Source organism: Plecotus auritus (assembly GCF_963455305.1).
Source record: "Plecotus auritus genome assembly, chromosome: 4".
NCBI classification, from domain to species: Eukaryota; Metazoa; Chordata; class Mammalia; order Chiroptera; family Vespertilionidae; genus Plecotus; species Plecotus auritus.
The window spans coordinates 120612815-120636654 of NC_137775.1; the positions used below are offsets into that span (position 1 = coordinate 120612815).

General features: G+C 40.7%; 1 protein-coding gene across 6 annotated transcripts in view; it reads right to left on the bottom strand.

Annotated features, from left to right (window-relative positions):
* Positions 1-23840, bottom strand: part of AASS (aminoadipate-semialdehyde synthase) — a 75204-nt gene that overhangs the window by 24976 nt on the left and 26388 nt on the right. For all 6 annotated transcript variants that reach the window (XM_080663173.1, XM_080663171.1, XM_080663172.1 and 3 more), the window contains 4 exons: positions 9697-9756; positions 9437-9504; positions 6764-6885; positions 6453-6579 (listed from right to left, as the gene is read on the bottom strand). In XM_080663173.1, the coding sequence (XP_080519299.1) occupies positions 6453-6579; positions 6764-6885; positions 9437-9504; positions 9697-9756 (377 nt within the window). The remainder of the gene's footprint in view (positions 1-6452; positions 6580-6763; positions 6886-9436; positions 9505-9696; positions 9757-23840) is intronic.

The following is a 23840-nucleotide window of genomic DNA, read 5'->3' on the forward strand; positions in this document are numbered from 1 at the left end:
TCCCCCAAATCCAAATGTCCTTCCTCTTCAGGTATCCAGCTATTTTTTATAACATTAAGTGGAATTTATTTTATCCATCCTTATATTTCTATTATATCCTGTTTAGAGCCCCCTACTAAAAGGTAAGGCTGCTGTTCTTTTCACTTTCACATTTCTCAAATGACGATCAGGAAGGGGTGAAACTTAGTCTAGGTGGCTTGTGTGTTACGTTAAAGAGTAGAGTCTATGAAGGGCCAGGATGGAAGATAGGTTTTAATGGTATTGCCTGGTGTAAAGCCTATCGGGATGGCTAAAAGGCTATATACTGAGTGAAAAATGAAGATGTAATTAAAACTCAATTTAAAGTGGGTTTTCTAAAAAAAAACTTCTGGTTTTGGTGTTTTAATTTGGTGCTGGGAATACACAATCACAAAAAAATGAATTTCTATAAATGTTTATATAAATGAGTATATTCATATTCTAGCCAAGAAACAATAAAACATTTTGCAACTCACTTACCACTACTTAAGTTCCACTAGCTTATTGCCTATTTGATAAAGCATTCTACATAGTAACCATGAAAATGTAAGTACAAACTTATAAACACATTCACACTGTGTCCATGTATATGTCAATGTCACCCTGCATACTTGAGATTTTCTCTCTTTCACATAAAACAAAATTTCTTAGACTCTACTCCTGCTCAGGTCAATAGAATAACTATTGTTAAATAGATTTATTATCATGTAGAATAAAATTATGTACATATTTTGCCAGTATCAATAGGAAAGCCCTTGATCTCTATTTCCTGGCTTTTTCAATTCAAAGGAGTTATTACTGAAAGTAAAGAGATGGAAAAAGTATTTCATGCAAATAAAAAAAGCTGGAATAGCAATACTTATATCAGACAAAATAAAATTCAAAACAAAGGCCATAATGAGATACAAAGAAGGTCACCACATAATATTAAAGGATTGATCCAACAAGAGGATATAACCTCTGTAAACATATATGCAACCAATATAGGAGCAATTAAATATATAAAGAAATTACTGGTAGACATTAAGTGAAAGATCAATAGCAATACAGTCATTGTAGAGGCTTTAAACACCCCACTGACATCAATGGATAGATCTTCTAGAAAAAAATCAACAAAGCAACAGCGACCTTAAACAACACACTGGATTGGATGAATTTAATAGATATTTACAGAACATTTTATCTCAAAGCAACAGAAATTACATTCTTCTGAAGTGCACATGGAAATTTCTCAAAGATAGACCACATGTTAGGACACAAAATAAATCTTAACAAATCAAAAAAGATTAAAATTATATCAGGCATCTTCTCTAACCACAATGATATAAAACTAGAAATTAATTACAATAAAAAAAACTGGAAAATATTCAAACACATGGCTAAATAGCTAAATAGCATGTTATTAAACAGTGAATGGGTTACCAATGAGATCAAAGAAGAAATCAAAAGCTGCCTGGAAATGAACTAAACTGAACACACAACAACCCAAAATCTCTGGGACACAGCAAAAGCTGTCCTGAGAGTGAAGTTCATAGCAATATAGGCCAACCTTAAGAAGCAATAAAAAAAATCAAACAATCTAATCCTATACCTAAAAGAAGTAAAAAACAAACAAACAAACAAAAAAACCAACAATAAACAAACCCCAAAGTAAGAAGGAAATAATTAAGATTAGAGTGGAAATAAATGACATAGAGACTAAAAAGGCATTACAAAGGATCAATGAAACCAAGAGCTGGTTCTTTGAAAAAATAAACAAGATTGATGAACCTTCAAAAAAAAAGAGAGGTCCCAAATAAATAAAATCAGAAATCAAAGAGGAGAAGTAACAACTGATACAACAGAAATACAAAGGATTGTAAAAAAAAAAAAACACAATAATATGAATAACTATATGCCAACAAATTGGACAACCTGGGCAAAATGGAACATACAATCTTCCAAAACTGATTCAGGAAGAATCAGAAAATTTGAATAGACCAATTACAACTAAAGAAATTGAGGCAATAATAAAAAACTCTTTTTATGAGTCCAGCATTATCCTAATTCCAAATCCAGATAAAGACACTACAAAGAAAGAGAATTACAGGCCAATATCTCTGATGAACATAGATGCTAAAGTCCTCAACAAAATATTAGCAAATCTGATCCAGCAACATATTAAAAAGATCATACACCATGACCAAGTGGGATTTATTCCAGGGATACAAGGCTGGTACAATATTCATAAATCAATAAACGTGATACGTCACATAAGGTGAAAGTAAAAAAATCACATGATCATATCAATAGACGCAGAAAAAGCATTTGACAAAATCCAACACCCATTTTTGATAAAAACTCTCAGCATAATGGGAATAGAGGGAGTATATCTCAACGTGATAAAAGCTATATATGACAAGCCTACAGCAAACATCACACTCAATGGGAAAAAAACTAAAACGATTTCCCTTAAGAATAGGCACAAGATAGGGTTGTCCACTCTCACCACTCTTATTCAAATAGCACTAGAAGTCCTAGCCACAGCAATCAGTCAAGAAGAAGAAACAAACGGCATCCAAATGGAAAAGGAGGAAGTAAAACTCTCATTATTCGCAGATGACATGATATCATACATAGAAAATCCTAAAGACTCCACCAAAAAACTACTAGATTTAATAAATGAATTTGTCAATGTAGCAGGATACAAAATCAACACTCAAAAATCAATGGCTTTTTTATACACCAATAAAGAATTCTCAGAAAGAGAAACTAAACAATATATCCCATTTACCATTGCAACAACAACAAAAAAGTAAGATACTTAGGAATAAACTTAACCAAGGAGGTAAAAGAATTATACTCAGAAAACTACAGGACGTTGAAAAAAGAGATAGAGGAAGATACTAAAAAGTGGAAGAATATACTGTGTTCATGGATTGGTAGAATTAACATCATTAAAATGTCCATACTACCCAATGCAATATACAGATTCAATACAATCCCTCTTAAAATACCTACAGCATATTTCACAGATCTAGAACAAATACTCTAAAAATTTATATGGAACCAAAAAAGACCCCAAATAGCTGCAGCAATCTTGAGAAAGAAGAACAAAGTTTGAAGAATCACAATAGCAGATATCAAGTTATACTCCAAAGCCACTGCTCAAAACAGCCTGGTACTGGAACAAGAACAGGTGTATAAACCCATGGAACAGAACAGAGACCCCAGAATTGGCCTCTTACGCCATTACATTCAGTTAATATTTGACAAAGGAGGCAAGAGGATACAATGGAGTCAAGACAGTCTCTTCAATAAATGGTGCTGGGAAAATTGGACAGATACATGCCAAAAAAATGAAACTAGACCACCAACTTACACCATACACAAGAATAAACTCAAAATGGATAAAAGATTTAAATGTAGGTCAGGAAACCATAAAAATCCTAGGAGAAACCATAGGCAGCAAAATCTCAGATATCTCTGGTAGCAATATGTTTATGGATACATCTCCTAGGGCAAAGGAAACTAAGGAGAAAATAAACAAATGGGACTACATCAAAATAAAAAGCTTCTGCACAGCAAAAGAAACCATCAACAAAACGAAAAGGGAGCCCACAGTATGGGAGAACATATTTGGCAATGATACATCTGATAAAGGGTTAATATCCAAAATATACTAATATAAGGAGCTCATACATTTTAACAAAAGGAAGACAAACAATCCAATTTAAAAATGGGCAAAGGATCTAAATAGTGGACATATGCAAAAATGCTCAAAGTCACTGATCATCAGAGAAATGCAAATTAAAACTATAATGGGGTTTCACCTCACACCTGTCAGAATGGCTACCATCAACAAATCAACAAATGACAAGAGTTGGCGAGAATGTGGAGAAATAGGAACCCTAGTACACTGTTGGTGGGAATGCAGACTGGTGCAGCCATTATGGAAAACAGTTTGGAGTTTCCTCAAAAAGTTAAATATGGAATTGCCATTTGACCCAGTGATCCCACCTCTAGGAATATATCCTAAGAAACCTGAAGCACCAATCAGAATGAATATATGCACCCCTATGTTCATAGCAGCACAATTTACAATAGCTAAGTCTGGAAACAGCCCAAGTGCCCATCAGTAGATGAGTGGATAAAAACACTGTGGTACATTTATACCATGGAATACTATGCAGCTGTAAAAAAGAAGAATCTCTTCCCCTTTGAGACAGCATGGAGGGACCTGAAGAGTATCATGCTAAGTGAAATAAGTCAGTCAGAGAAAGACAAGTATCACATGATCTCACTCATATGTGGAATCTAATTAACAAAATAAACTGATGAACGGAGTGGATCCAGAGACATGGAAGCATGGAAAAGAGTGTGAAATCTCAGAGGGAAGGCGGGGGAGGGTGGGTGGGAGGTAATCAAGCAAAGACCTTGTGTTCATATAAGCATAACCCATGGGCACAGACAATAGGATGGTGAAGGCCTGGTCTGGGGGATGGGGGTGAACAGAGGGGGTCATTGGAAGAAAAAGGGAGACATATGTGATACTTTCAACAATAAAGTTTTTTTAAAAAAAATTTAAAAGCTAAAAAAAAAAAAAATACCACTGGGACTTAAAAAAAAAAAAAAGGAAATCTTATGTTTTGCAACAGTATGGATGGACCTGGAGATTATAATACTAAGTGAAATAAGCCAGTCAGAGAAAGATAAATACCCTATGATCTCACTTATCTGTGGAATCTAATGAACAAAATAAACTGGCGAGCAAAATAGAAACGGAGGCATGCATATATGGAACAGACTGACAGCTGAAGGAGGGGAAGGTGTTGGAGGGCTAGATGAAAGATAGTGAAAGAATTAAGCAAAACAAACAAACAGAAACCAACACTGTATGTCTAATAACTCAGACAACACTGTGGTGATAGCCAGAGGGAAAAGGTGGTGGGAGGTAGCTGGGTAAAGGTGGGGAGAATTGTGACAGAAAGATACTTTGCTTGGGGTGATGGGTGCACAAGCAGTGTGCAGATGATGTTTGGTTGAGTTGTACACTTGAAACCTATATGGTTTTGTGAAGCAATGCCATCCCAATAAATTCAATTAAAAAAAAAAAGTTAACATGGATAAATTAATAGCTATTTATTTAACCCCAAGAAAATTAAATGTAAGTGAAACCCATTAACTTTTTGTGTTGTAATATATTTTTGGAAGATTAAGAATACTTCGCCCTGGCCGGTTTGGCTCAGTAGGTAGAGCGTCGGCCTTTGGACTGAAGGGTCCCCGGTTCGATTCCGGCCAAGGGCATATGCCCAGGTTGCGGGCTCGATCCCCAGTGTGGGGAGTGCAGGAGGCAGCCCATCAATGATTTCTCTCATCATTGATGTTTCTGTCTCTCTTTCCCTTTCCCTTCCTCTCTGAAATCAATAAAAAATATATATATATATTAAAAAGAATACTTCAATAATGTTCATTATTTAATCCTTTTGGATACTTAGAAAAATCATATTAAATTTTCAACACTCCTTAAAAATTCTCTATAAATAAAAGTAAAATTTAAAAAATAAATAATAAAAGAATTGTCTAACCACTATTCTGTACACCTGAAACCAATACAAAATAATACTGAAAACAAACTGTAATTGAGAATAAAAACATAAAAGAATTATTACTAAATATGGAAATAATTTAAAAGCCAATGAGCAAAATACTTGCAAAATGCTTTGTTGAAAAAGTATTAATAGAAAGTGTAGAATTACATCATCTGAAAGGTTAAGTGGAGACTTTTTGTCACCTTCTGATCACTGAAAGCTTGCCTACTAAAAGTGTTATCTAAAGCTAATATTTTTTTATTTGGCATTAATTACACTAACCTAATATGTTGAGAACTAGAATGATAGAACTTTGATTGATGGTGCTTTTTTAGACAAAGGGATTAGAGTTCATAACTGATTGTTTATGTGATATAGTAACTAGCCAAGGGCCATAACTATAAGTCAATTAATTCAAACACTTGGAAATACCACTTGTAAAAACATATACAAAAAACAAATGTAATTTCCAAAGCAACATATCAAACTTGATTAATATTTACATTAAATCATCAAAAACTAAAATTGAAACATTCAAACCAAAAAGATTTGATATATCATTATAGAACTTTTTGTGAAACATATCCCATATTTTATTTTGGTAGTCACTGTGCTTACCTCAAAACATTCTTTCTGCAACTTAAAAATAAGTTATTTGAGGAACATTACAGGATAACCCTGTTCCACAGCATTATCACTATTCAGCAGGGAAACTCAACCAAGAAAAATTAAATATAAAACAGATATGCTAATGCTAACTTTCATGAAAGGCCACCAGTTTACTAAATTTTAAAATTTTTAAATTAAGGAAAGAGAAATAACACCAACAAAATATGCAGCGATCATTTCTTGCTAAATACTAACCTGATGACAAGATCCTGTTTTGCCACCAAGGAGGCCAACTTCTCTTCCTGTTTACTGATGTCCATGATAACAGGATTAATATTATATTTCTTGCCTAACTGCTCAATTTGATTCCTTAGGTCAGAGCCTATTTCAAGAATAAAGAAGCCCAAATTTTAGATTTCCCTCTACTAGTCAGAGAGCAAACACACTTTAATATCTCCAAAGTAATTTTTCAAAGTTTAGAAACAAAATAGTCATTTAAAATTCACAAGGGAAACATGAAATTAGTTTTTCTCCTTCTTCTTTTTCAAATACTAGGGCTTATTTACCTACTGTTATTGATATGTTGTTATCTCTTGACAGGTATTCCAATACAGGCTCAGATACATAACCAGTTCCAAGGACTAAGACCTTTTTCTTGGTGCCCACTGAAAGTGACTGAGCACGTTCCCTATAGAAATCAATAAAAAGGCAGGGTAGGGGGAATCATTTAACAACGACAAAAATTAAATAATAGAATCTTGCTGGCAACAAAAAATAAAAGTTAACACTATAAAGCAATAATTTTCCCACATTATTCATAAAAAGAACCTCAACAGGAGTTCCCTAGGGGCTTAATCAAAAGGAACAACAACAGCTTGTAATTATTGGAATCGAGAGTCTAGGACAGTGGTCGGCAAACTCACTAGTCAACAGAGTGGCAAACCGCGGCTCGCGAGCCGCAGTTTGCCGACCACTGCCCTACACCAACATTTTTCATTGATTATTTTAGATTTTGGACAATGGACAATGGACCCTGACATCTCTGAGGTGTATGTTCACAGACTTTCATGAATTTGACTAGTGAGGCACAGATGCTGGGCCATTGACTGTCTTACTCACGATTGAGTAACTTGGTCTCACACTTTGTCCTTCCAGGGGACGTGATTCAAAATCCTGCTAGCAGCTTTACCATGAAACCTGATTCACTCCACACAAAATCCGAGGAAATTATTATTATCCATATTAGACATTTGTTTGGTTGTTTATCTTTAGGATCACTTGAGAACAGTTGAAACCATAACTTTGAAATCACAAATGTCAGGGGTCAAATATAGAAACCTAAGAGAAGTTACCAGGCAGGAATTTAATTCTTGAACAGTTTATTCTGTTAAGAATTTGTACCTTCCTGACAGATAACTCTTTGTCTTTCCAACAAACTATGCCCTCCAAGACAGTGATTAAGTCTTACTCATCTTTATAAGCCCACTGATTCTCAGTTTAGTTTGTCTTAAATATAATAGGTACTCATTAAAGGCCTGAATCAAATTCCCATCTATCAATGTAAATCCATGGAAATGGCCTGGCGCCAGGAACTTAAGCAGCAAGCTCTGTTGTTTAGACCTTTTAGAACAGGATATCTCTCAAACTTGAACTTTTTCATTAATTATGATGATTGAATAAAAACAACGATAAATGTCAAATGTCCCTGTCTCTCATCACCTCAACACTTATATTACTGATGAGGGAAGGTCTTTAACTTCCACCCCATTCCATGCCACCTCCCGGAGAATATCACTATTATTTGATTATTGGATATGTTTCCTAATAATACTTCCTACAGTATATATAATTGAAACATTATTTTGATGTCTAAATGTGGTGTGTTCAAAATAATTTTTTAAAAAATCACACCTAGATTCTAATACAGTTCGTCTCATCAGCACCCCCAAACACTACAGGTTAATAACCATCATGTTAAGTGATAAAGATAACATCAGAATAAGGCAGGGTGCAAGATCATTAAATTTCCTTTCAAAATTCAATCTTCGTATTACTCTCTTGGCACAAGATTCCGCTAGGGAAGGAAGGCAGGAAACGCTGGTGACTGGAGCCGAGTAGACCTGCTGCCACATGAAATAAGGTGTGTAAGAGTGAAGATGCCATCGTCACAGGTCACGTTAGAGAGGACTTTGGGATTAGTCAGGTGATGAGATCATCAGGTGATGAGAATCGAAAGACACAGGGAGTATAAAAAACAAATACACATGACGTTTCCCCAATTATTAACTCTCCTAAGGGGTTATAGAGTTAGCTCTTTTTTTTTTTTTTTTTTTTTGAAAAACAAATTACACACGCTTGCTGTCTTATGCCAAAATAGTTCATTGAAGCATACAAAGTAACTATAAGCAAATACATGGAAAAAGCATAACAGTAGTATACTTGATCTGTGCCGCTCTCCTCATTTACCTCTTGTAGAGACAACAACTGAGAAAGAAGATAAGGCAATTTGTTTGCTTGTTTATTTGTTATTAATTTCCCCACTCAGCTTTTTCCTGAGCATTCAGTGCATGGGTTATTTTGTTAGATGGGAATAGACCAGTGGGGAGCAGAGATAAACACAAACCAAGTGCACTCAGCTGAAGTGGACTAGAATATTCCAAAGAAATGTCAACGTTTTCAAACTTTGAGTAGGAAAAGGGCCTTAGCTAAGTACCTTTCTGTGGGAACTATTCTCTTGGGTAGATTTGTCACGGTACTTTTTGGCACCTTCCTCCTAGGAAGAATCCCCGGGAAAACTGACTTCTGATCATTTTATTTCTTCACGGCTTCTAATCTCTAACCAAGAGCCTTCTTTCCTACATATTACACTACACAAAAGAGAGCCCAAATCTCAGCTAAAAACCAGACTGAAAACACCACAGAAAGAGTTCGTTTGCTCACTGTCCTTCAAGCAAGTAACAGAGGCCTGACAATAGGCAAAGTGCTAGAGAGGGGGGTTCCCAGAAAGGATAGTCTTTTGGACTCACGTTGGTTTGCATACAAAGCTACACAGGATAGGATACAGCCCAACACTGTCCCAGAGAAAATAATTCACACTGGTTTCAACCAGTCACTTAGTTTGGATGTCCTATATTTATAGGCATTTTCAAATTTTTCCTGTTGTATAAACCTAGTTCTTCTGAACTCACATTGAAACATTAAAAAATACTCATCAGATCCAAGATAAGAACAATGCTTACCTGCTCTCTCGGAGTTTCTGGATATATTTATACTTATCAGTCAATATACCGTTGGATGTAATCACTGCCTAAATGTATATGACACAAGACATTTCTTTAATATGCACATATTAGTCCCACAAACATGGGCTCATGATAGATAGAGAAGAGACAGAGAGATAAAGAAAGATGGGGAGGGAGGGAGGGAAGGGAGAGAGGGGAGGGAGGATGGTAGTGGGGGAAAGGTACATTCATAGAAAAAAAATATTTTTATAACTTACATCTCGCACTACAGGAGAAAAATTCTGACTTTCAAGAGGTTGTGTTGCATCTGATAATATCTGAAAGGAAAATGAGATTGGTAAGAGATAAATGACACTGCAAGGAAGGCTTCTTGGCATTTCTATTGATATTACAATATTAGTCAAAAGAAAAAGGAATTTAGTAAAGTTTCTTAAGATCAATAAATAATTGGTAATGAAGACTTCCGCAAGCAGTGAAGTCTGCCCCCAAACACATGCCATTTCACAATTTTACAAGTAAAATTTGATTAAATTCATCTTCAATTACTGGAAATGTGAAAAACTCAGACCCCCTTTCCCCCCGCCCACACACACCAGTTAGATGTGACATATTGAGCATGCTGGCAAATATCACCACAAGGTCTATAGCCTCGCTCTGGGGGCTTCCTTCACATTTCAAAGGTTCGGGCAACAAGCCGCCAAGTCCCCAATAGGGAATCTCCCTCAGGTCAATATGAGTTCTGAATATAGACACATTAGCTTTTCAAAAGTGTTAAGGAAAATGACTTCAAGAAGTAGATTTCAAAAAGTCATCTACACTCTTCCCTTTATTTTGCAAGAATGATTCAGATGGCCAACAACAAAAACAACGTCGCTCATTTTAACATCCTAGCATCTTTCTCGGTTTCCTCTTTTCTTGCAAAAAAAAAATTAAAAAAAAATCCTACTCTAGAATAGACTGCCAAGGGGTAAAGATCATATAAATCAGTAATGTTGCTTCTGGTGGTCAGAATATTAGGGTTAATGAGATAATCCATAGGTTAAATCTAGAGCACTCACCCAACTAAGAAAGAGCAAACTGAGCAGATGCTGGCATTGGAGTATTTATTTTCTGCATTAAAATACACATAAAACTACTTTCTTGTATCTAAAACACAAGACACCTAGGCTATCTATTCATAGGACAAGGGGATATATATATATATATATATATATATATATATTAGAGGCCTGGGGCACAAAATTCGTGCATGGGGAGGGTCCCCTCAGCCCAGCCTGCACCCTCTCCAATCTGGGACCCCTTGGGGGTTTAAACCAGCAGTCGGACATCCCTCTTACAATCTGGGACCGCTGGCTCCTAACTGCTCACCTGCCTGCCTGCCTGCCTGATCACCCAAACTACCCCCCGCCCCCGCCAGCCTGATCACCCCTAACTGCCTCTGCCTGCCGGCCTGATCGCCCCCAACTGCCCCCCAACTTGCCTGGTCACTCCCAATTGCCCCCACTTCTGGCCTGGTTGCCCCACGCAGCCTGCTGTTGAGTCGTTTGGCCGTCCCCCACTAACTCCCCTTGCCGGCCTGGTCACCCCACGCAGCCTGCTGTTAAGTCATTTGGTCATCCCTCACTAACTGCCCTGCTGGCCTGGTCACCCCACACAGCCTGCTGTTGAGTTGTTTGTTCATCCCTCATTAACCCCCCTGCCGACCTTGTCACCCCAGGCAGCCTGCTGGTCATTACTGTTACTGTGACAGCATCCTGGACAATTTGCATATTTCTCTATTATTAGATAGACTAGAGGCCTGGTGCATGAAATTGGTGCATGGGGGGGGGGGGGAGGGGGTGTCCCTCAGCCCAGCCTGCACCCTCTCCAATCTGGGACCCATCAAGGAATATCCAACTGCCCATTTAGGCCCGATCCTGGTGGGATCAGGCCTAAACGGGCAATCGGACATCCCTCTCACAATCCAGGACTGCTGGCTCCCAACTGCTCTCCTGCCTGCCTTCCTGATTGCCCCTAACTGCTTCTGCCTGCCAGCCTGATCAACCCCTAACCACTCCCCTGACAGCCTGATTGATGCCTCACTGCTCCCCTGCCAACCTGTTTGCCCCTAACTGCCCTCCCCTGCAGGCCTGATCCCCTCAACTGCTCTCCCCTGAAGGCCTGGGACCTCCACAACTGCCCTTCCCTGCAGGCCCGGTCACCCCCAACTTCCCTCCTCTGCCGGCCTGGTCACCCATAACTGCCCTCCCCTACAGGCTTGATTGCCCCCAACTGCCCTTCCTTGCAGGCCTGGTCCCTCCCAACTGCCCTCCCCTGCTGGCCTGATCGCCCACAACTGCCCTTGCTTGCAGGCCTGGTCCCTCCCAACTACCCTCCCCTGCTGGCCATCTTGTGGTGGCCATCTTGTGTCCACATGGGGGCAGCCATCTTTGACCACATGGGGGCAGCAATCTTGTGTGTTGGAGTGATGGTCAATCTGCATATTACTCTTTTATTAGATAGGATAGAGGCCTGGTGCATGGGTGGGGGCCAGCTGGTTTGCCCTGAAGGGTGTCCCGGACCAGGGTGAGGGTTCCCTTGGGGCGTGGGGTGGCCTGGGCAAGAGGCCTGTGGTGGTTTAGAGGCTGGCCACGCCCCCTGGTGACCCAAGTGGAGGCCCTGGTATCTGGGATTTATTTATCTTCTACAATTGAAATTTTGTAGCCTGGAGCAGAGTCAAGCCTTCTGCTCACTCCATGGGTGCAGCCATTTCTGTTGGGATTTACTTATCTTCTATAATTGAAACTTTGCAGTCTTAAGTGGAGGCCAAGGCAGGCCAGGGCTTCAGAAGCTTGGCTTCCTCCATCGCCGGGAGCAACCCTAGCCTCCTGCTCTCTCCAGCTCCGTGGCTGCTGCCATTTTTGTTGGGATTTATTTATCTTCTATATTTGAAACTTTGTAGCCTGGAGTGCAGGCCTGGGCCGGCCAGGGTGTGCAGAAAGCGTGGCTTCCTCCATCTCCGGGGAAACCCAAGCTTCCTTCCTGCTCTCTCCGTGGCTGTCACCATCTTGGTTGGGTTAATTTGCATACTCACTCCTGATTGGCTTGTGGGCATGGGTTGTGGGTGTAGCGGAGTGGTGGTTAATTTGCATATTACTCTTTTATTAGATAGGATATATAGCATAAGCCAGGACATACTTTGGGAAGCTCATGGAATTAACACACCAAGGGTCCTCCCACTGCCCCTTTCTCCCAGGCACCCTTGGAGTGTTCCCTTCTTAGCTGACTCCTCTACCTACCAACCCTGTCTACAGGCTGGAAACCATTAGTAGATAATAAAATGAGGCTTGAATTTCACATTGCATATGATCAAACCACTGAACACTTGTGTATCTTTCCCTTATCTGGGCTCTTTCTCTATATTTCTACAGTCTTACTTAGGCCTTACTGGGAACATGGGAACTACCTCTCACCTTTTTTCCTTACATTTAAATCATAAAACTGATTGTTTCCCTGTGCCTATTTAAACTAACTCAGTATCTTTCCCTTGCCTCCAAGACAAAGTCTCTTGAAGTGTCCCTAAGTGTCCTACAACATTCTCTACAGGCTGGTTCTGCCTCTCTACCTCAGCTCTCCCTTTTGCCTCACACCCAACTCTTTAGACCCATTAACAGCATGGAGTTCCTGCTCTGGGTCATGCTTTTATATGCTTCTGTGCTATGCCAGGTAAATGCCTCCCTCACATGCTGTTCCTCTACCTGGAGCTCCCACTTCTCCTCCACCAAGGTGCAGCTGAAGAACTGTCTCAGCTATGAAGTCTTTACCAAAATCTGCCCCTGAGCACACCTGGAAGGGAGGAACTGTATTTGACATCCTACCATATACCTGCTACATTATAAAATGGTAAATATTCAGTGAATATATTAGTAGATACACGCAATAATTATTTAAAGTTCAACGGACTTTTCCCCAAGAAAACTAATAGTTGTCATGAGTTCACTTAAAGAAAGGCACGCATGCAAGACAACCAAAGGCTGCTCAATTCACCCATTACACAAGGGTCCTGAAGCATATGGGATGCCTTATCACTTTCACCTAGAGCTTTGAGAGCTCATCACTCTTTTTTTTTCTTTTTTTGTTTTGTTAATCCTCACCCGAAAGTATTTTTCCATAGAGTTTTAGAGAGAGTGCAAGGGAGGGGGGGAGACGGAGAGAGATAAACATCATCAATGTGAGAGAGACACATTGATTGATTACCTCCCACACGAACCCAGCCTGTAACCTAGGTACATATCCTTCACCAGAATCAAAGCCGGGACCCTTCAGTTTGTGGGCTGATGGAGACCTCATCACTCTTGCCCAAATTAATTTCAAGCTGTTTCTTCTGATGTTAAGACCCTTTCCAATATGGAACAAACATATTTAACCTTTACTTCAATCAGAATCCCTAGATTAAATTAACCCCCTCATTTGCTCTCCTGTCTCCATCACATATTGTACCTCCCACTACCATGCAAAGGAACAGATACTATACATCTATCAAGAGCCAGCTCAAATGTCGCCTCTTTCATAAAAGCTTTCCTAACTTTACCCAACGGGACAGAGCCTCTCCCTCCACAACTTCACTACCATCTTTCTAATGATTGTCACATTCTACCTAATGGCTGGTTTGCATATCTCATCCCCTTCTGGACCTCATGCTTCTATAGGTCAAAGCCTGTGTTTTCATTCTAGCCATCCATGTGTGTGCCTTGTTCCAATAGATAGTAAATATCTAATGAACTCAACTAAAACAAAAATTCTATGTTGGTACAAAATAATAGTATGTACCCTGCAATGCTACAAAAGCTATCTGGACCTTAAGTCAAGAAGGAAAATCTGTAGGGGAAAGGACAATGTATATACTTCAGATACAGTTCACATACAATTACGAGAAGAGATCACAGACAATATACTTAATATTTTAGTGGTAAACTGACACATATATATCAACACTACAAAATACAGACAGTCATAAACTTTCACAAAAGTTCAGTGCTTCAAGATAGCACAGACATAAATGCCTCCAAGGCAAGCCTACCAAGCTATTTAGAGGGATAACCTATATAATAAAAGCCTAATATGCTAAGTGTCTGACCGTTCGTTCGACTGTTCGACCAGTCACTGTGACGCACACTGACTACCAGGGGGCAGACACTCCAACCGGTAGATTAGCATGCTGCTGGGGTCCGGCTGATCAGGACTGGGCGAGATGGGCCAGACACACCCTGGAGCCCTCCTGCAGTCCCTCCCGGGCCGGCCAACCTCCCGTGGTCCCTCACCAGCTGGCCAGCCCCAATCAGCCCCGATTGGGACTGGGTGAGACAGCCCCAATCAGCCCCAATTGGGACTGGGTGAGATGAGCCAGACACACCCTGGAGTCAACCTCCTGCAGTCCTTCCCAGGCTGGCCAATCTCCCACAGCCCCTCCCCAGCCTCTAAAATATTTCTTCTAATTAATTTCCTCTCAATGTGCATGAATCCATGCACTGGGCCTCTAGTCTATATATATAAAAGTCTAAGCGACCGAATGACCAATCAACCAGTCGCTCATCGTAAGAGCTTCCCCCTCTAGTCTATATATATAAAAGTTTAAGCGACCGAACTACCAGTCGACCAGTCGCTCAACGTAGGTGATCAGTGTGCTCCCACAGCAAGAGCACCGCTCAGCTGACCGACGGGAGCCAGAGGCAGGGCTCATGGCTGGCAAGAGCCTCTATGGTGGCACGAGCCTCTCCCGATCGGGACTGACTGGGCACGAGCCTGTGGTAGGCTCAGTGGGGCCAGGATGAGTGGGAGCGGCAGGCAGGAGTGGCAGGTGGCATTGGACTGCTGGTTTGGGCCTGATCCCCACAGGCCACACTGAGGGACCCCACCAGTGCACAAATTCATGCCCTGGACCTCTAATTGTGATATATAAACAAAAATAGTGTGACAGGAGATTCAAAATGGTGGCAGAGTAAATGGAAGCTACACTGACAATCTGCTAGGACCAAACTGGAAATACTACTAAATTACAGAAAAAGCACCTTGATAAATCAACTGAAGGCTAGCTGGAGAGACACCTGATAACCAAGGACAGAAAGTGGAGACTGCATAGAGACTGGTAGGAAGAGCAGAGGCACGAAAAGGCTGGCTGGACTCCCACAGGCAGTAGCTGAAGTTCCAGAGGGATATCTCAGCTGGGGGGGTGGGGGGGAGCACGGTTTCCCACTGAGAACTCTGGGGTCTAAACCCCAAGCTTGGCTCCCCAGCCCAGAGAACCAGAACTGAGAAGGGAGTCCACAGAGTATCTGGCTGTAAAAAGCATCAGGGTTGCTCTCTGCCAGCCAGAGACAGATAGAAATACAGGCACCCATTTAAAGAGCCAACACACAAAATTTTGTGTGCAGCCACTCACCTTGGGCTCTGGCAGAGGGAGGGCAGAGTGGACTGGAGCTGTGTGAGCAGAAGCCAGGGTTGGGGGCTCTGGGGTTGGAGCTCAGAGGGCAGACACCCAAGTTTCCTGTGCTGAGTCATTCCGTCATGCTGTGGGCCTTTGGTATCCAGGCAGTTTTTGCCTGGAGGGAAGGCAGTTACCCGACCCTCTTGGAAGACCTCTTGCCCTACCCAGTGGTCTATAGCCTGAGGCAAACTAAGACTCTGAGAATAACAATCAGACTGCAGTCAGAGGTGGATCTTTGGAGGTTTTGAGTCTTTGTCTGATTTCCTTCTGGGCCCAGGGCTAAGAAAAGCAGTCTGGTACACAATTTGGTCCATTGCAAAGATACCCAGCCCCAGCAGAGGGAGCCACAAGCTGTGGATTGCTCATAGCTCCAAACAGAGAACTCAAGGCCAGACAGAAACAGCATCTGACATTGTCCTGCACTGGAGACTGGGAGTCATAGCAGATCTACCTAATACATAGACACAAACCCAAACAGGCAGCCAAAATGGGGAGATCAAAAAAACAAGCCCCAAATGAAAGAAAAAGAGAATTCCCCAGAAAAAGAGCTAAACAAAATTAAAGTAAGAAATTTATCAGATATAAAGTTTAGAATAATGAAGGTGAAGATGCTCAACAGCATGAGAAACCATACAGTAACTATGAATAAAGGCTAGTTGGAAATAAAAAAAGACATAGCACTAATAAAGAACACATTGGAAGGAAGACAGAGTAGATTATGGGAAGCCAAGGATCAGCTCAGTGAATTAGAAGACAGAGTAGAAAAAAAATCAGAGAACAACAAAAAAAAAAAAACCCACAAAAAACAAACACACAATTAGAAAACAGAACAGCTTCAGGGAACTATGGGACAATGTGAAACATAACAATATTCAAATAGCAGGTGTGCCAGAAGGTGAAGAAAGTGAGCAAGGGACAGAGAATGTGTTTGAAAAAATAATGGCAGAAAACTTCCCTAATCTGGTGAAGGAAAAAGTCACACAAATACAGGAAGCATAGAGAGTCCCAATTAAGAAGAATCCAAACAGATCTACACCCAGACATATCATAATTAAAATGACAAAAATTAAAGACAAAGAGAGAATCTTAAAGGCAGCAAGAGAAAAGCAATTTGTTACCTACAAAGGAACTCTGATATGGCTGTAAGCTGGTTTCTCATCAAAAAGTCTACAGGCCAGCCCTAACTGGTTTGGCTCAGTGGATAGAGTGTCGGCCTGCGGACTCACGGGTCCCAGGTTCGATTCTGGTCAAAGGCATGTACCTGGGTTGTGGGCACATCCCCAGTAGGGAGTGTGCAGGAGGCAGCTGATCGATGTTTCTCTCTCATCTATGTTTCTACCTCTCTATCCCTCTTCCTTGCACTCTGTAAAAAAAAATCAATAAAATATATTTTTTTAAGAGTCTACAGGCCAGAAGAGAATGGCATGAAGTATTCAAGGTAATGAAAAGCAAGGATCTGAAACCAAGATTACTCTATCCAGCAAGGCTATCATTCAAAATAGATGGTCAAATAAAGAGCTTTCCAGACAAAAAAAAAAAAAAAAGGCTAAAGGAGTTTATTACCACCAAACTAGCACTGAAAGAAATGCTAAAGGGACTGCTGCGAAGAAGAAGGAGGAGGAGGAGGAGGAGGAGGAGGAGGAGGAGGAGGAGGAGGAGGAGGAGAAGAAAGAGAGAGAGAGAGAGAGAGAGAGAGAGAGAGAGAGAGAAACATACAGAATTTAAAAGGCAATAAAAAAGTACCTATTAATAATAACCTTAAATGCAAATGGATTAAATACTCCAATCAAGAAACATAGGGTAGCTGAATGGATACAAAAACATGACCCAATTATATGCTGTTTCAGAATTTTGGAAATGTGAGGCAGACACTGTAAAGCAGCTTTTATAACTATACTCTATGTGACAAAGAAAAGTATATTCAAAATAAATTAGAAAAATAGAAATTCTCAGCAGAGAAAAAGAAAGAAAAGGACTGAATGGAAACTTTACAACTGGAAAGAGAATATCTGAAATATTTTAATTCACCGAACAGGAGAGAACTAAGATGGCGGCAGAGGTAAACACCTGTACTCGCTACCTCCTACAACCATATCAAGATTACATCTCATATATAGACCAACCATCATTCTGAACTGCCTGGAATCTGGTTGAATGGAAGTCCTTCAACTAGAGAAGTGAAGAAGAAAGTACATCCAGACTGGTAGGAGGGACAGAAGTGCAGAATGGGATAGTCCATCACCCATGTGTGGCGTGTTTTTAATTGAGAGGGCTATCTCCACTGCAGAGGCCTCCTTTGAGAAGCAAGGGGTCCCAGCCCCACACAATACCCCTATCCCAGTGTTCCAGTGCTGGGAGAAGTCCCCATAACTTCAGGCTGTAAAAACCAGCAGGTATTGTGTCTGAGTGATATGGAGGCTGCTGGAGAACCAGGCAGTCCCTTTTAAAGGGCCAACACATGAACTTAGACTTGATTCCTCTGAGCTCTAGCATGGGGTGGTGGTATTGGGGGAACCAGAGACATATATGGAGGAACTGGAGTGTCTAGCATCGATGTAAGAACTTGGGGGCAGCTTTCTCCCAGACAGAGTTGCTCACAGGAGTCATTGTCCCTCTGCTGGGACCTCCCTATCACAGAGCTGGCTGGCAGCCATATCTGAGTTTCTATCAGCCTGCCTCACATTGTTGGGTCCATCCTGGTGATTCCCTGAGACCTGGCCCCATCCAACTTGCAGCCCCACCCAAGCTGTTTGCATCAGCTTTTCCATATGATGGCTCATCCTGGCTCAGGCTTCAGACTTTCCTAAAATCTCTTAAACAAGCAGCGGCTGGCAACAGTGTATCCCCTACCTAGTAATAAGAGGGCCAAGACCTAGCACTAGTTCCAGCCTGCCTTGCTTCACAACTTGGCCTCTCCTGAGCACTTTCAAGCCCAGTACAAATAGCAGTCATCTGCAGATTGTTTGGTAGCTCCTATTGCATGGCCCCAGGCAGTGGCTGACTTTGCACCTCCCGGAGGCCCCAGAGCCAGTGCACCTAGTGGACAACTTCAGACCATACCAGATTACAACTCTACAGATCCACAAGTGAAACACTCAAGGGTCAGACTCAGTGAGCACAAAAGCCCCACTGAAGCAAGCCCTGCTCCATAGGGGTATTTCCTGCACAGCAGCTCTTCCACTGTAGTCACAGCTGGTCTTCACAGCCAATTGGCCTGGAAGTTAACTCCTCCCAGTGATGCCAACAGCAATCAAGGCTCAACTACAAGAAGTCTGTGCACACCACCCACACAAGAGAACACCTAGAGTGCCCAGCTCAGGTGACTGGGGAGGCTGAGCCACTGGGTCCTACAGGACACCTACTACAAAAGGCTACTCTACAAATTCTAGGAGACATTGCAGTTCTACCTAATACATAGAAACAAACACAGGGAAGCAGCCAAAATGTGGAGACAAAGAAACATATGACAAATGAAAGAACAGAAGAAATCTCCAGGGGAAAAAATGAACAAAACAAAAAAACTAAATGAAATGGAAGCAAGCAAATGACTAGAGGCAGAGTTCAAAATAATGGTTATAAAAATACAAACAGAATATTTCACAGACCTAGAACGAACTCTCCAAAAATTTATCTAGAATAAAAAAAGACCCCGAAGAGCTGCAGCAATCCTGAAAAGAAAAACAAAGTAGGAAGGATCTCAATACCAGGTATCAAGCTGTATTACAAAGCCACTGTTCTCAAAACAGCCTGGTACTGACACAAGAACAGACATATAGACCAATGGAATAGAATAGAAAACCCAGAAATCGACCCAAACCACTATGCTCAACTAATATTTGACAAAGGAGACATGAACATACAATGGAGTCAAGACAGTCTCTTCAATAAATGGTGTTGGGAAAATTGGACAGATACATGCAAATATATGAAACTAGACCACCAACTTATACCATACACAAAAATAAACTCAAAATGGGTAAAGGACTTAAACGTAATAAGGGAAACCATAAAAATCTTAGAGGAATCCACAGGCAGTAAAATCTCAGACATATGCCAAAGCAATATCTTCACCAATACAGTTCCTAGGGCAATGGAAACTAAAGAGAAAATAAACAAATGGGACTACATCAAAATAAAAAGCTTCTGTACAGCAAAAGAAACCATCAACAAAACAAAAAGAAAGCCCAGTGCTTGGGAGAACATATTTGCCAATGTTATCACCAATAAGGGTTTAATCTCCAACATTTATAGGGAACTCATACAACTTAAAAGGAAGATAAACAACCCAATCAAAACATGAGCAACGGACCTAAATACACACTTTTTGATAGAGGACATAAGTAAGGCCAAGAAACATATGAAAACCTGCTCAAAGTCACTAATCATCCGAGAAATGCAAATCAAAACGACAATGCGGTACCATCTCACACCTGTCAGAATGGCTATTATCAACAAATCAACAAACGACAAGTGCTGGTGAGGATGCGGAGAAAAAGGAACCCTCATGCACTGCTGGTGGGAATGCAGACTGGTGCAGCCACTATGGAGAACAGTATGGAGTTTCCTCAAAAAACTAAAAATGGAACTCCCATTTGACCCAGTGATCCCACTTCTAGGAATATATCCCAAGAAACTAGAAACACCAGTCAGAAAGGATATATGCACCCCTATGTTCATAGCAGCACAATTTACCATAGCTAAGATTTGGAAACAGCTTAAGTGCCCATCAGCAGATGAGTGGATTAAAAAACTGTGGTACATCTACACAATATAATACTATGCTGCTGTAAAAAATAAGGAATTCTTACCATTTGCAATAGCATGGATGGAACTGGAGAGCATTATGCTAAGAGAAATAAGCCAGTCAGAGAAAGATAAGTATCACATGATCTCACTCATTTGTGGAATATGAACAACATAAATTGATGAACAAAAACAGATCCAAAGAAGCATCAATCAGACCATCAAACCTCAGAGGGAAGGTAGGGGAGGGTGGGGGTAAGGGGGAGAGATCAACCAAAGGACTTGTATGTATGCATATAAGCCTAACCAATAGACACAGACACCAGGGGGGTGAGGGCATGAGTGGGAGTTTGGGGGGGGGGGGGTGGCAATGGGGGGATAAGGACACATATGTAATACCTTAGTCAATAAAGAAAAAAAATAAATAAATAAAGGTTATATGGTTGCTCAAGGAGCTTAATGAGAGCTTCAAGTGACTTAGTGAGACTTTCAAGGATCTTAGTGAGAATTTCAAGGAAATTAGAACATCAATGACATGACAGAGTACCATTCAGAAATTAAGCATACACTAACTGAAATAAAGAATAATTTACAGGGAGTCAACAGTAGAGTAGAGGATTCCGAGAATGAAATCAATGACTTGGAATATGAGGAAGCAAAACCACACCAAATCAGAAGAGCAAAAAGAAAAAATAATCCAAAAATATGAACACAGTGTAAGGAGCCTCTGGGACAACTTCAAGTGTACCAACATTCATATTATAGGAATGCCAGAAGGAGAAGAGAGAGAGCAAGATATTAAAAACCTATTGGAAGAAATAATGACAGAAAACTTCTCCTACCTGGTGAAAGAAATAGACTTACAAGTTCAGGAAGTACAGAGAGCCCCAAACAAGAGGAACCCAAAGAGGCCCATATCAAGACACAACATAATTAAAATGCTAAGGGTTAAAGACAAAGAAATAATCTTAAAAGCATCAAGAGAAAAGCAGTTAGTTACCTACAAGGGAGTGCCCATATAACTGTGAGCTGACTTCTCAACACAAACTTTGCAGGCCAGAAGGGAGTGGGAAGAAATATTCAAAGTGATGAATAGCAAGGATCTACAACCAAGATTACTCTACCCAGCAAAGCTATAATTTAGAATTGAAGGTCAGATAAAGAGCTTCACAGACAAGAAAAAGCTAAAGGAGTTCATCACCACCAAACCAGTATTACAATATTACATGAAATGTTGAAGGGCATTCTTTAAGAAGAGAAGGAAGAAAGAAGAGGAGGAGGAGGAGGAGGAGGAGGAGGAGGAGGAGGAGGAGGAGGAGGAGGAGGAGGAGAAAAAATATGAAAAATAAAATGGCAATAAATATATATCTATCAACAATTGTATCGCCTGGCTGGTGTGGCTCAGTGATTAAACATCGACCTATGAACCAAAAGATCATGGTTCAATTCCTGGTCAGGGCACATGCCCAGGTTTCAGGCTCAATCCCCAGTAGGGAGCCTGCAGGAGGCAGCCGACTAATGATTCTCTCTCATCATTGATGTTTCTCTCTCTCTCCCTCTCCCTTCCTCTCTGTAATCAATAAAAATATATTTTTTAAAAAACACAATTGTATCTAAAAATCAACATAAATGAACAAGGAATCTAATGAACAAAATAAACTGATGAATAAAATAGAACCAGAAGCATGGAAACATAGAACAGACTGACAAATCTCAGAGGGAAGTGGGGGTGGGGGGAGAGGCAGGGAGAGATTAATCAAAGATCCTATATGCACAGATGCATTGCCTATGGGCACAGACAATAGGGCGGTGAAGGTCTGGGGTGGGGTGGGAAGCAGGTAGAGGGGGACAATGGGGGTAAAAAGGAGGACATCGGTAATACTTTGAACCAGCTAAAGGAAATTATCAAGTCTACAGGGAAATGATGCCAGAGGGAAATGAATGAAGATCATTGAAAATGGTAAACATCTGGGTAAACTTATTGTTTTATATACATGCCTTTCAGCCACTCAGACATCCACAATACAGAACGTTACAACTGGAGGGGCCATTAAGATTCTAAATTGCAACCAACTCAGGTGAAACATCTGAGGCTCAGAAAGTGAGTACCCAGCTCAAGGCCAGAAAGTAAGATGATGTCTCCAGTAAAGCCTGGGAGGTGTACTCTGCTTATTATGCTACTTCACATGCTAATCCCTCAGCACTGATTCCAAGCACATCCAGCACAGCGGCAGCAACCCTTTTCAGTCTTAAGTTCTTTATGCCTCAACTTTCTAATCTATAATTTGGGTTTATTTATGGTACCTACCTAATAGGGCTGTCATGAGCAATTAAAAATTAAAATATATAAAGTAATTTAAACACTGCCTGGCATATAGTAGATGCACTATAATATTGTGCCAACTATGGCAGTGCCTGCTGCCTGCATTTTCTAAAGCCTGTTACATCTTCCTGCTGACATATTACAGGAGAAAAAACAAAGGTTCAAAATGGAATAATATGTGAAGGAAAAGAAGTTCACAAAGTTTCATTTACTCATGCCCCACAACTACTGTCCCATTGTAGTGTGAGAGCTCCAGAGTGAAGCCATGGATGAAAAAGGATAACAGCCACTGATTCATACCTTGGGACTCATTGCTAGAGGCAGTCAGCCATCAGCAGTAGACATAAAGCAGGTTGAGCATGAAGGCTTAAGATAAGTACTGAAATAAGAAAGCTTATCTTTGGCAAAAAAAAAAAACCACACACACACACAAAAAAATGTGGTAAATTTACACATTGGAATAGTACTCAGCTGTAAAAAGAAGGAAATTTTACCCTCTGTAACAGCATGGATGGACCTGGAGAGTATTATGCTGAGTGAAATAAGCCAGTCAGAGAAAGACAAGTACCATACAATTTCACTCATATGTGGAATCCAATGAATAAAATGAACTATCAAGCAAAACAGAGACAGACTCATAGATAGAGAGCAGGCTGACAACTGTCTGGGGTGGGGGACTGGATGGGGAGATGGGAGGATTGAGCCAAAAAGAAAAAAAAAGAGAGAGAGAGAGAGAGAGAGAATTCGTGAATTCCTGGACAGGGACAACAGTGTGGTGATGGGGCGGGGGGGCAGTGGAAAAGGGTATAGGTGGGATAAATGGTCATGGACTGAGACTTGACTTGAGGTGGTGAACACACAATACAGTGTAC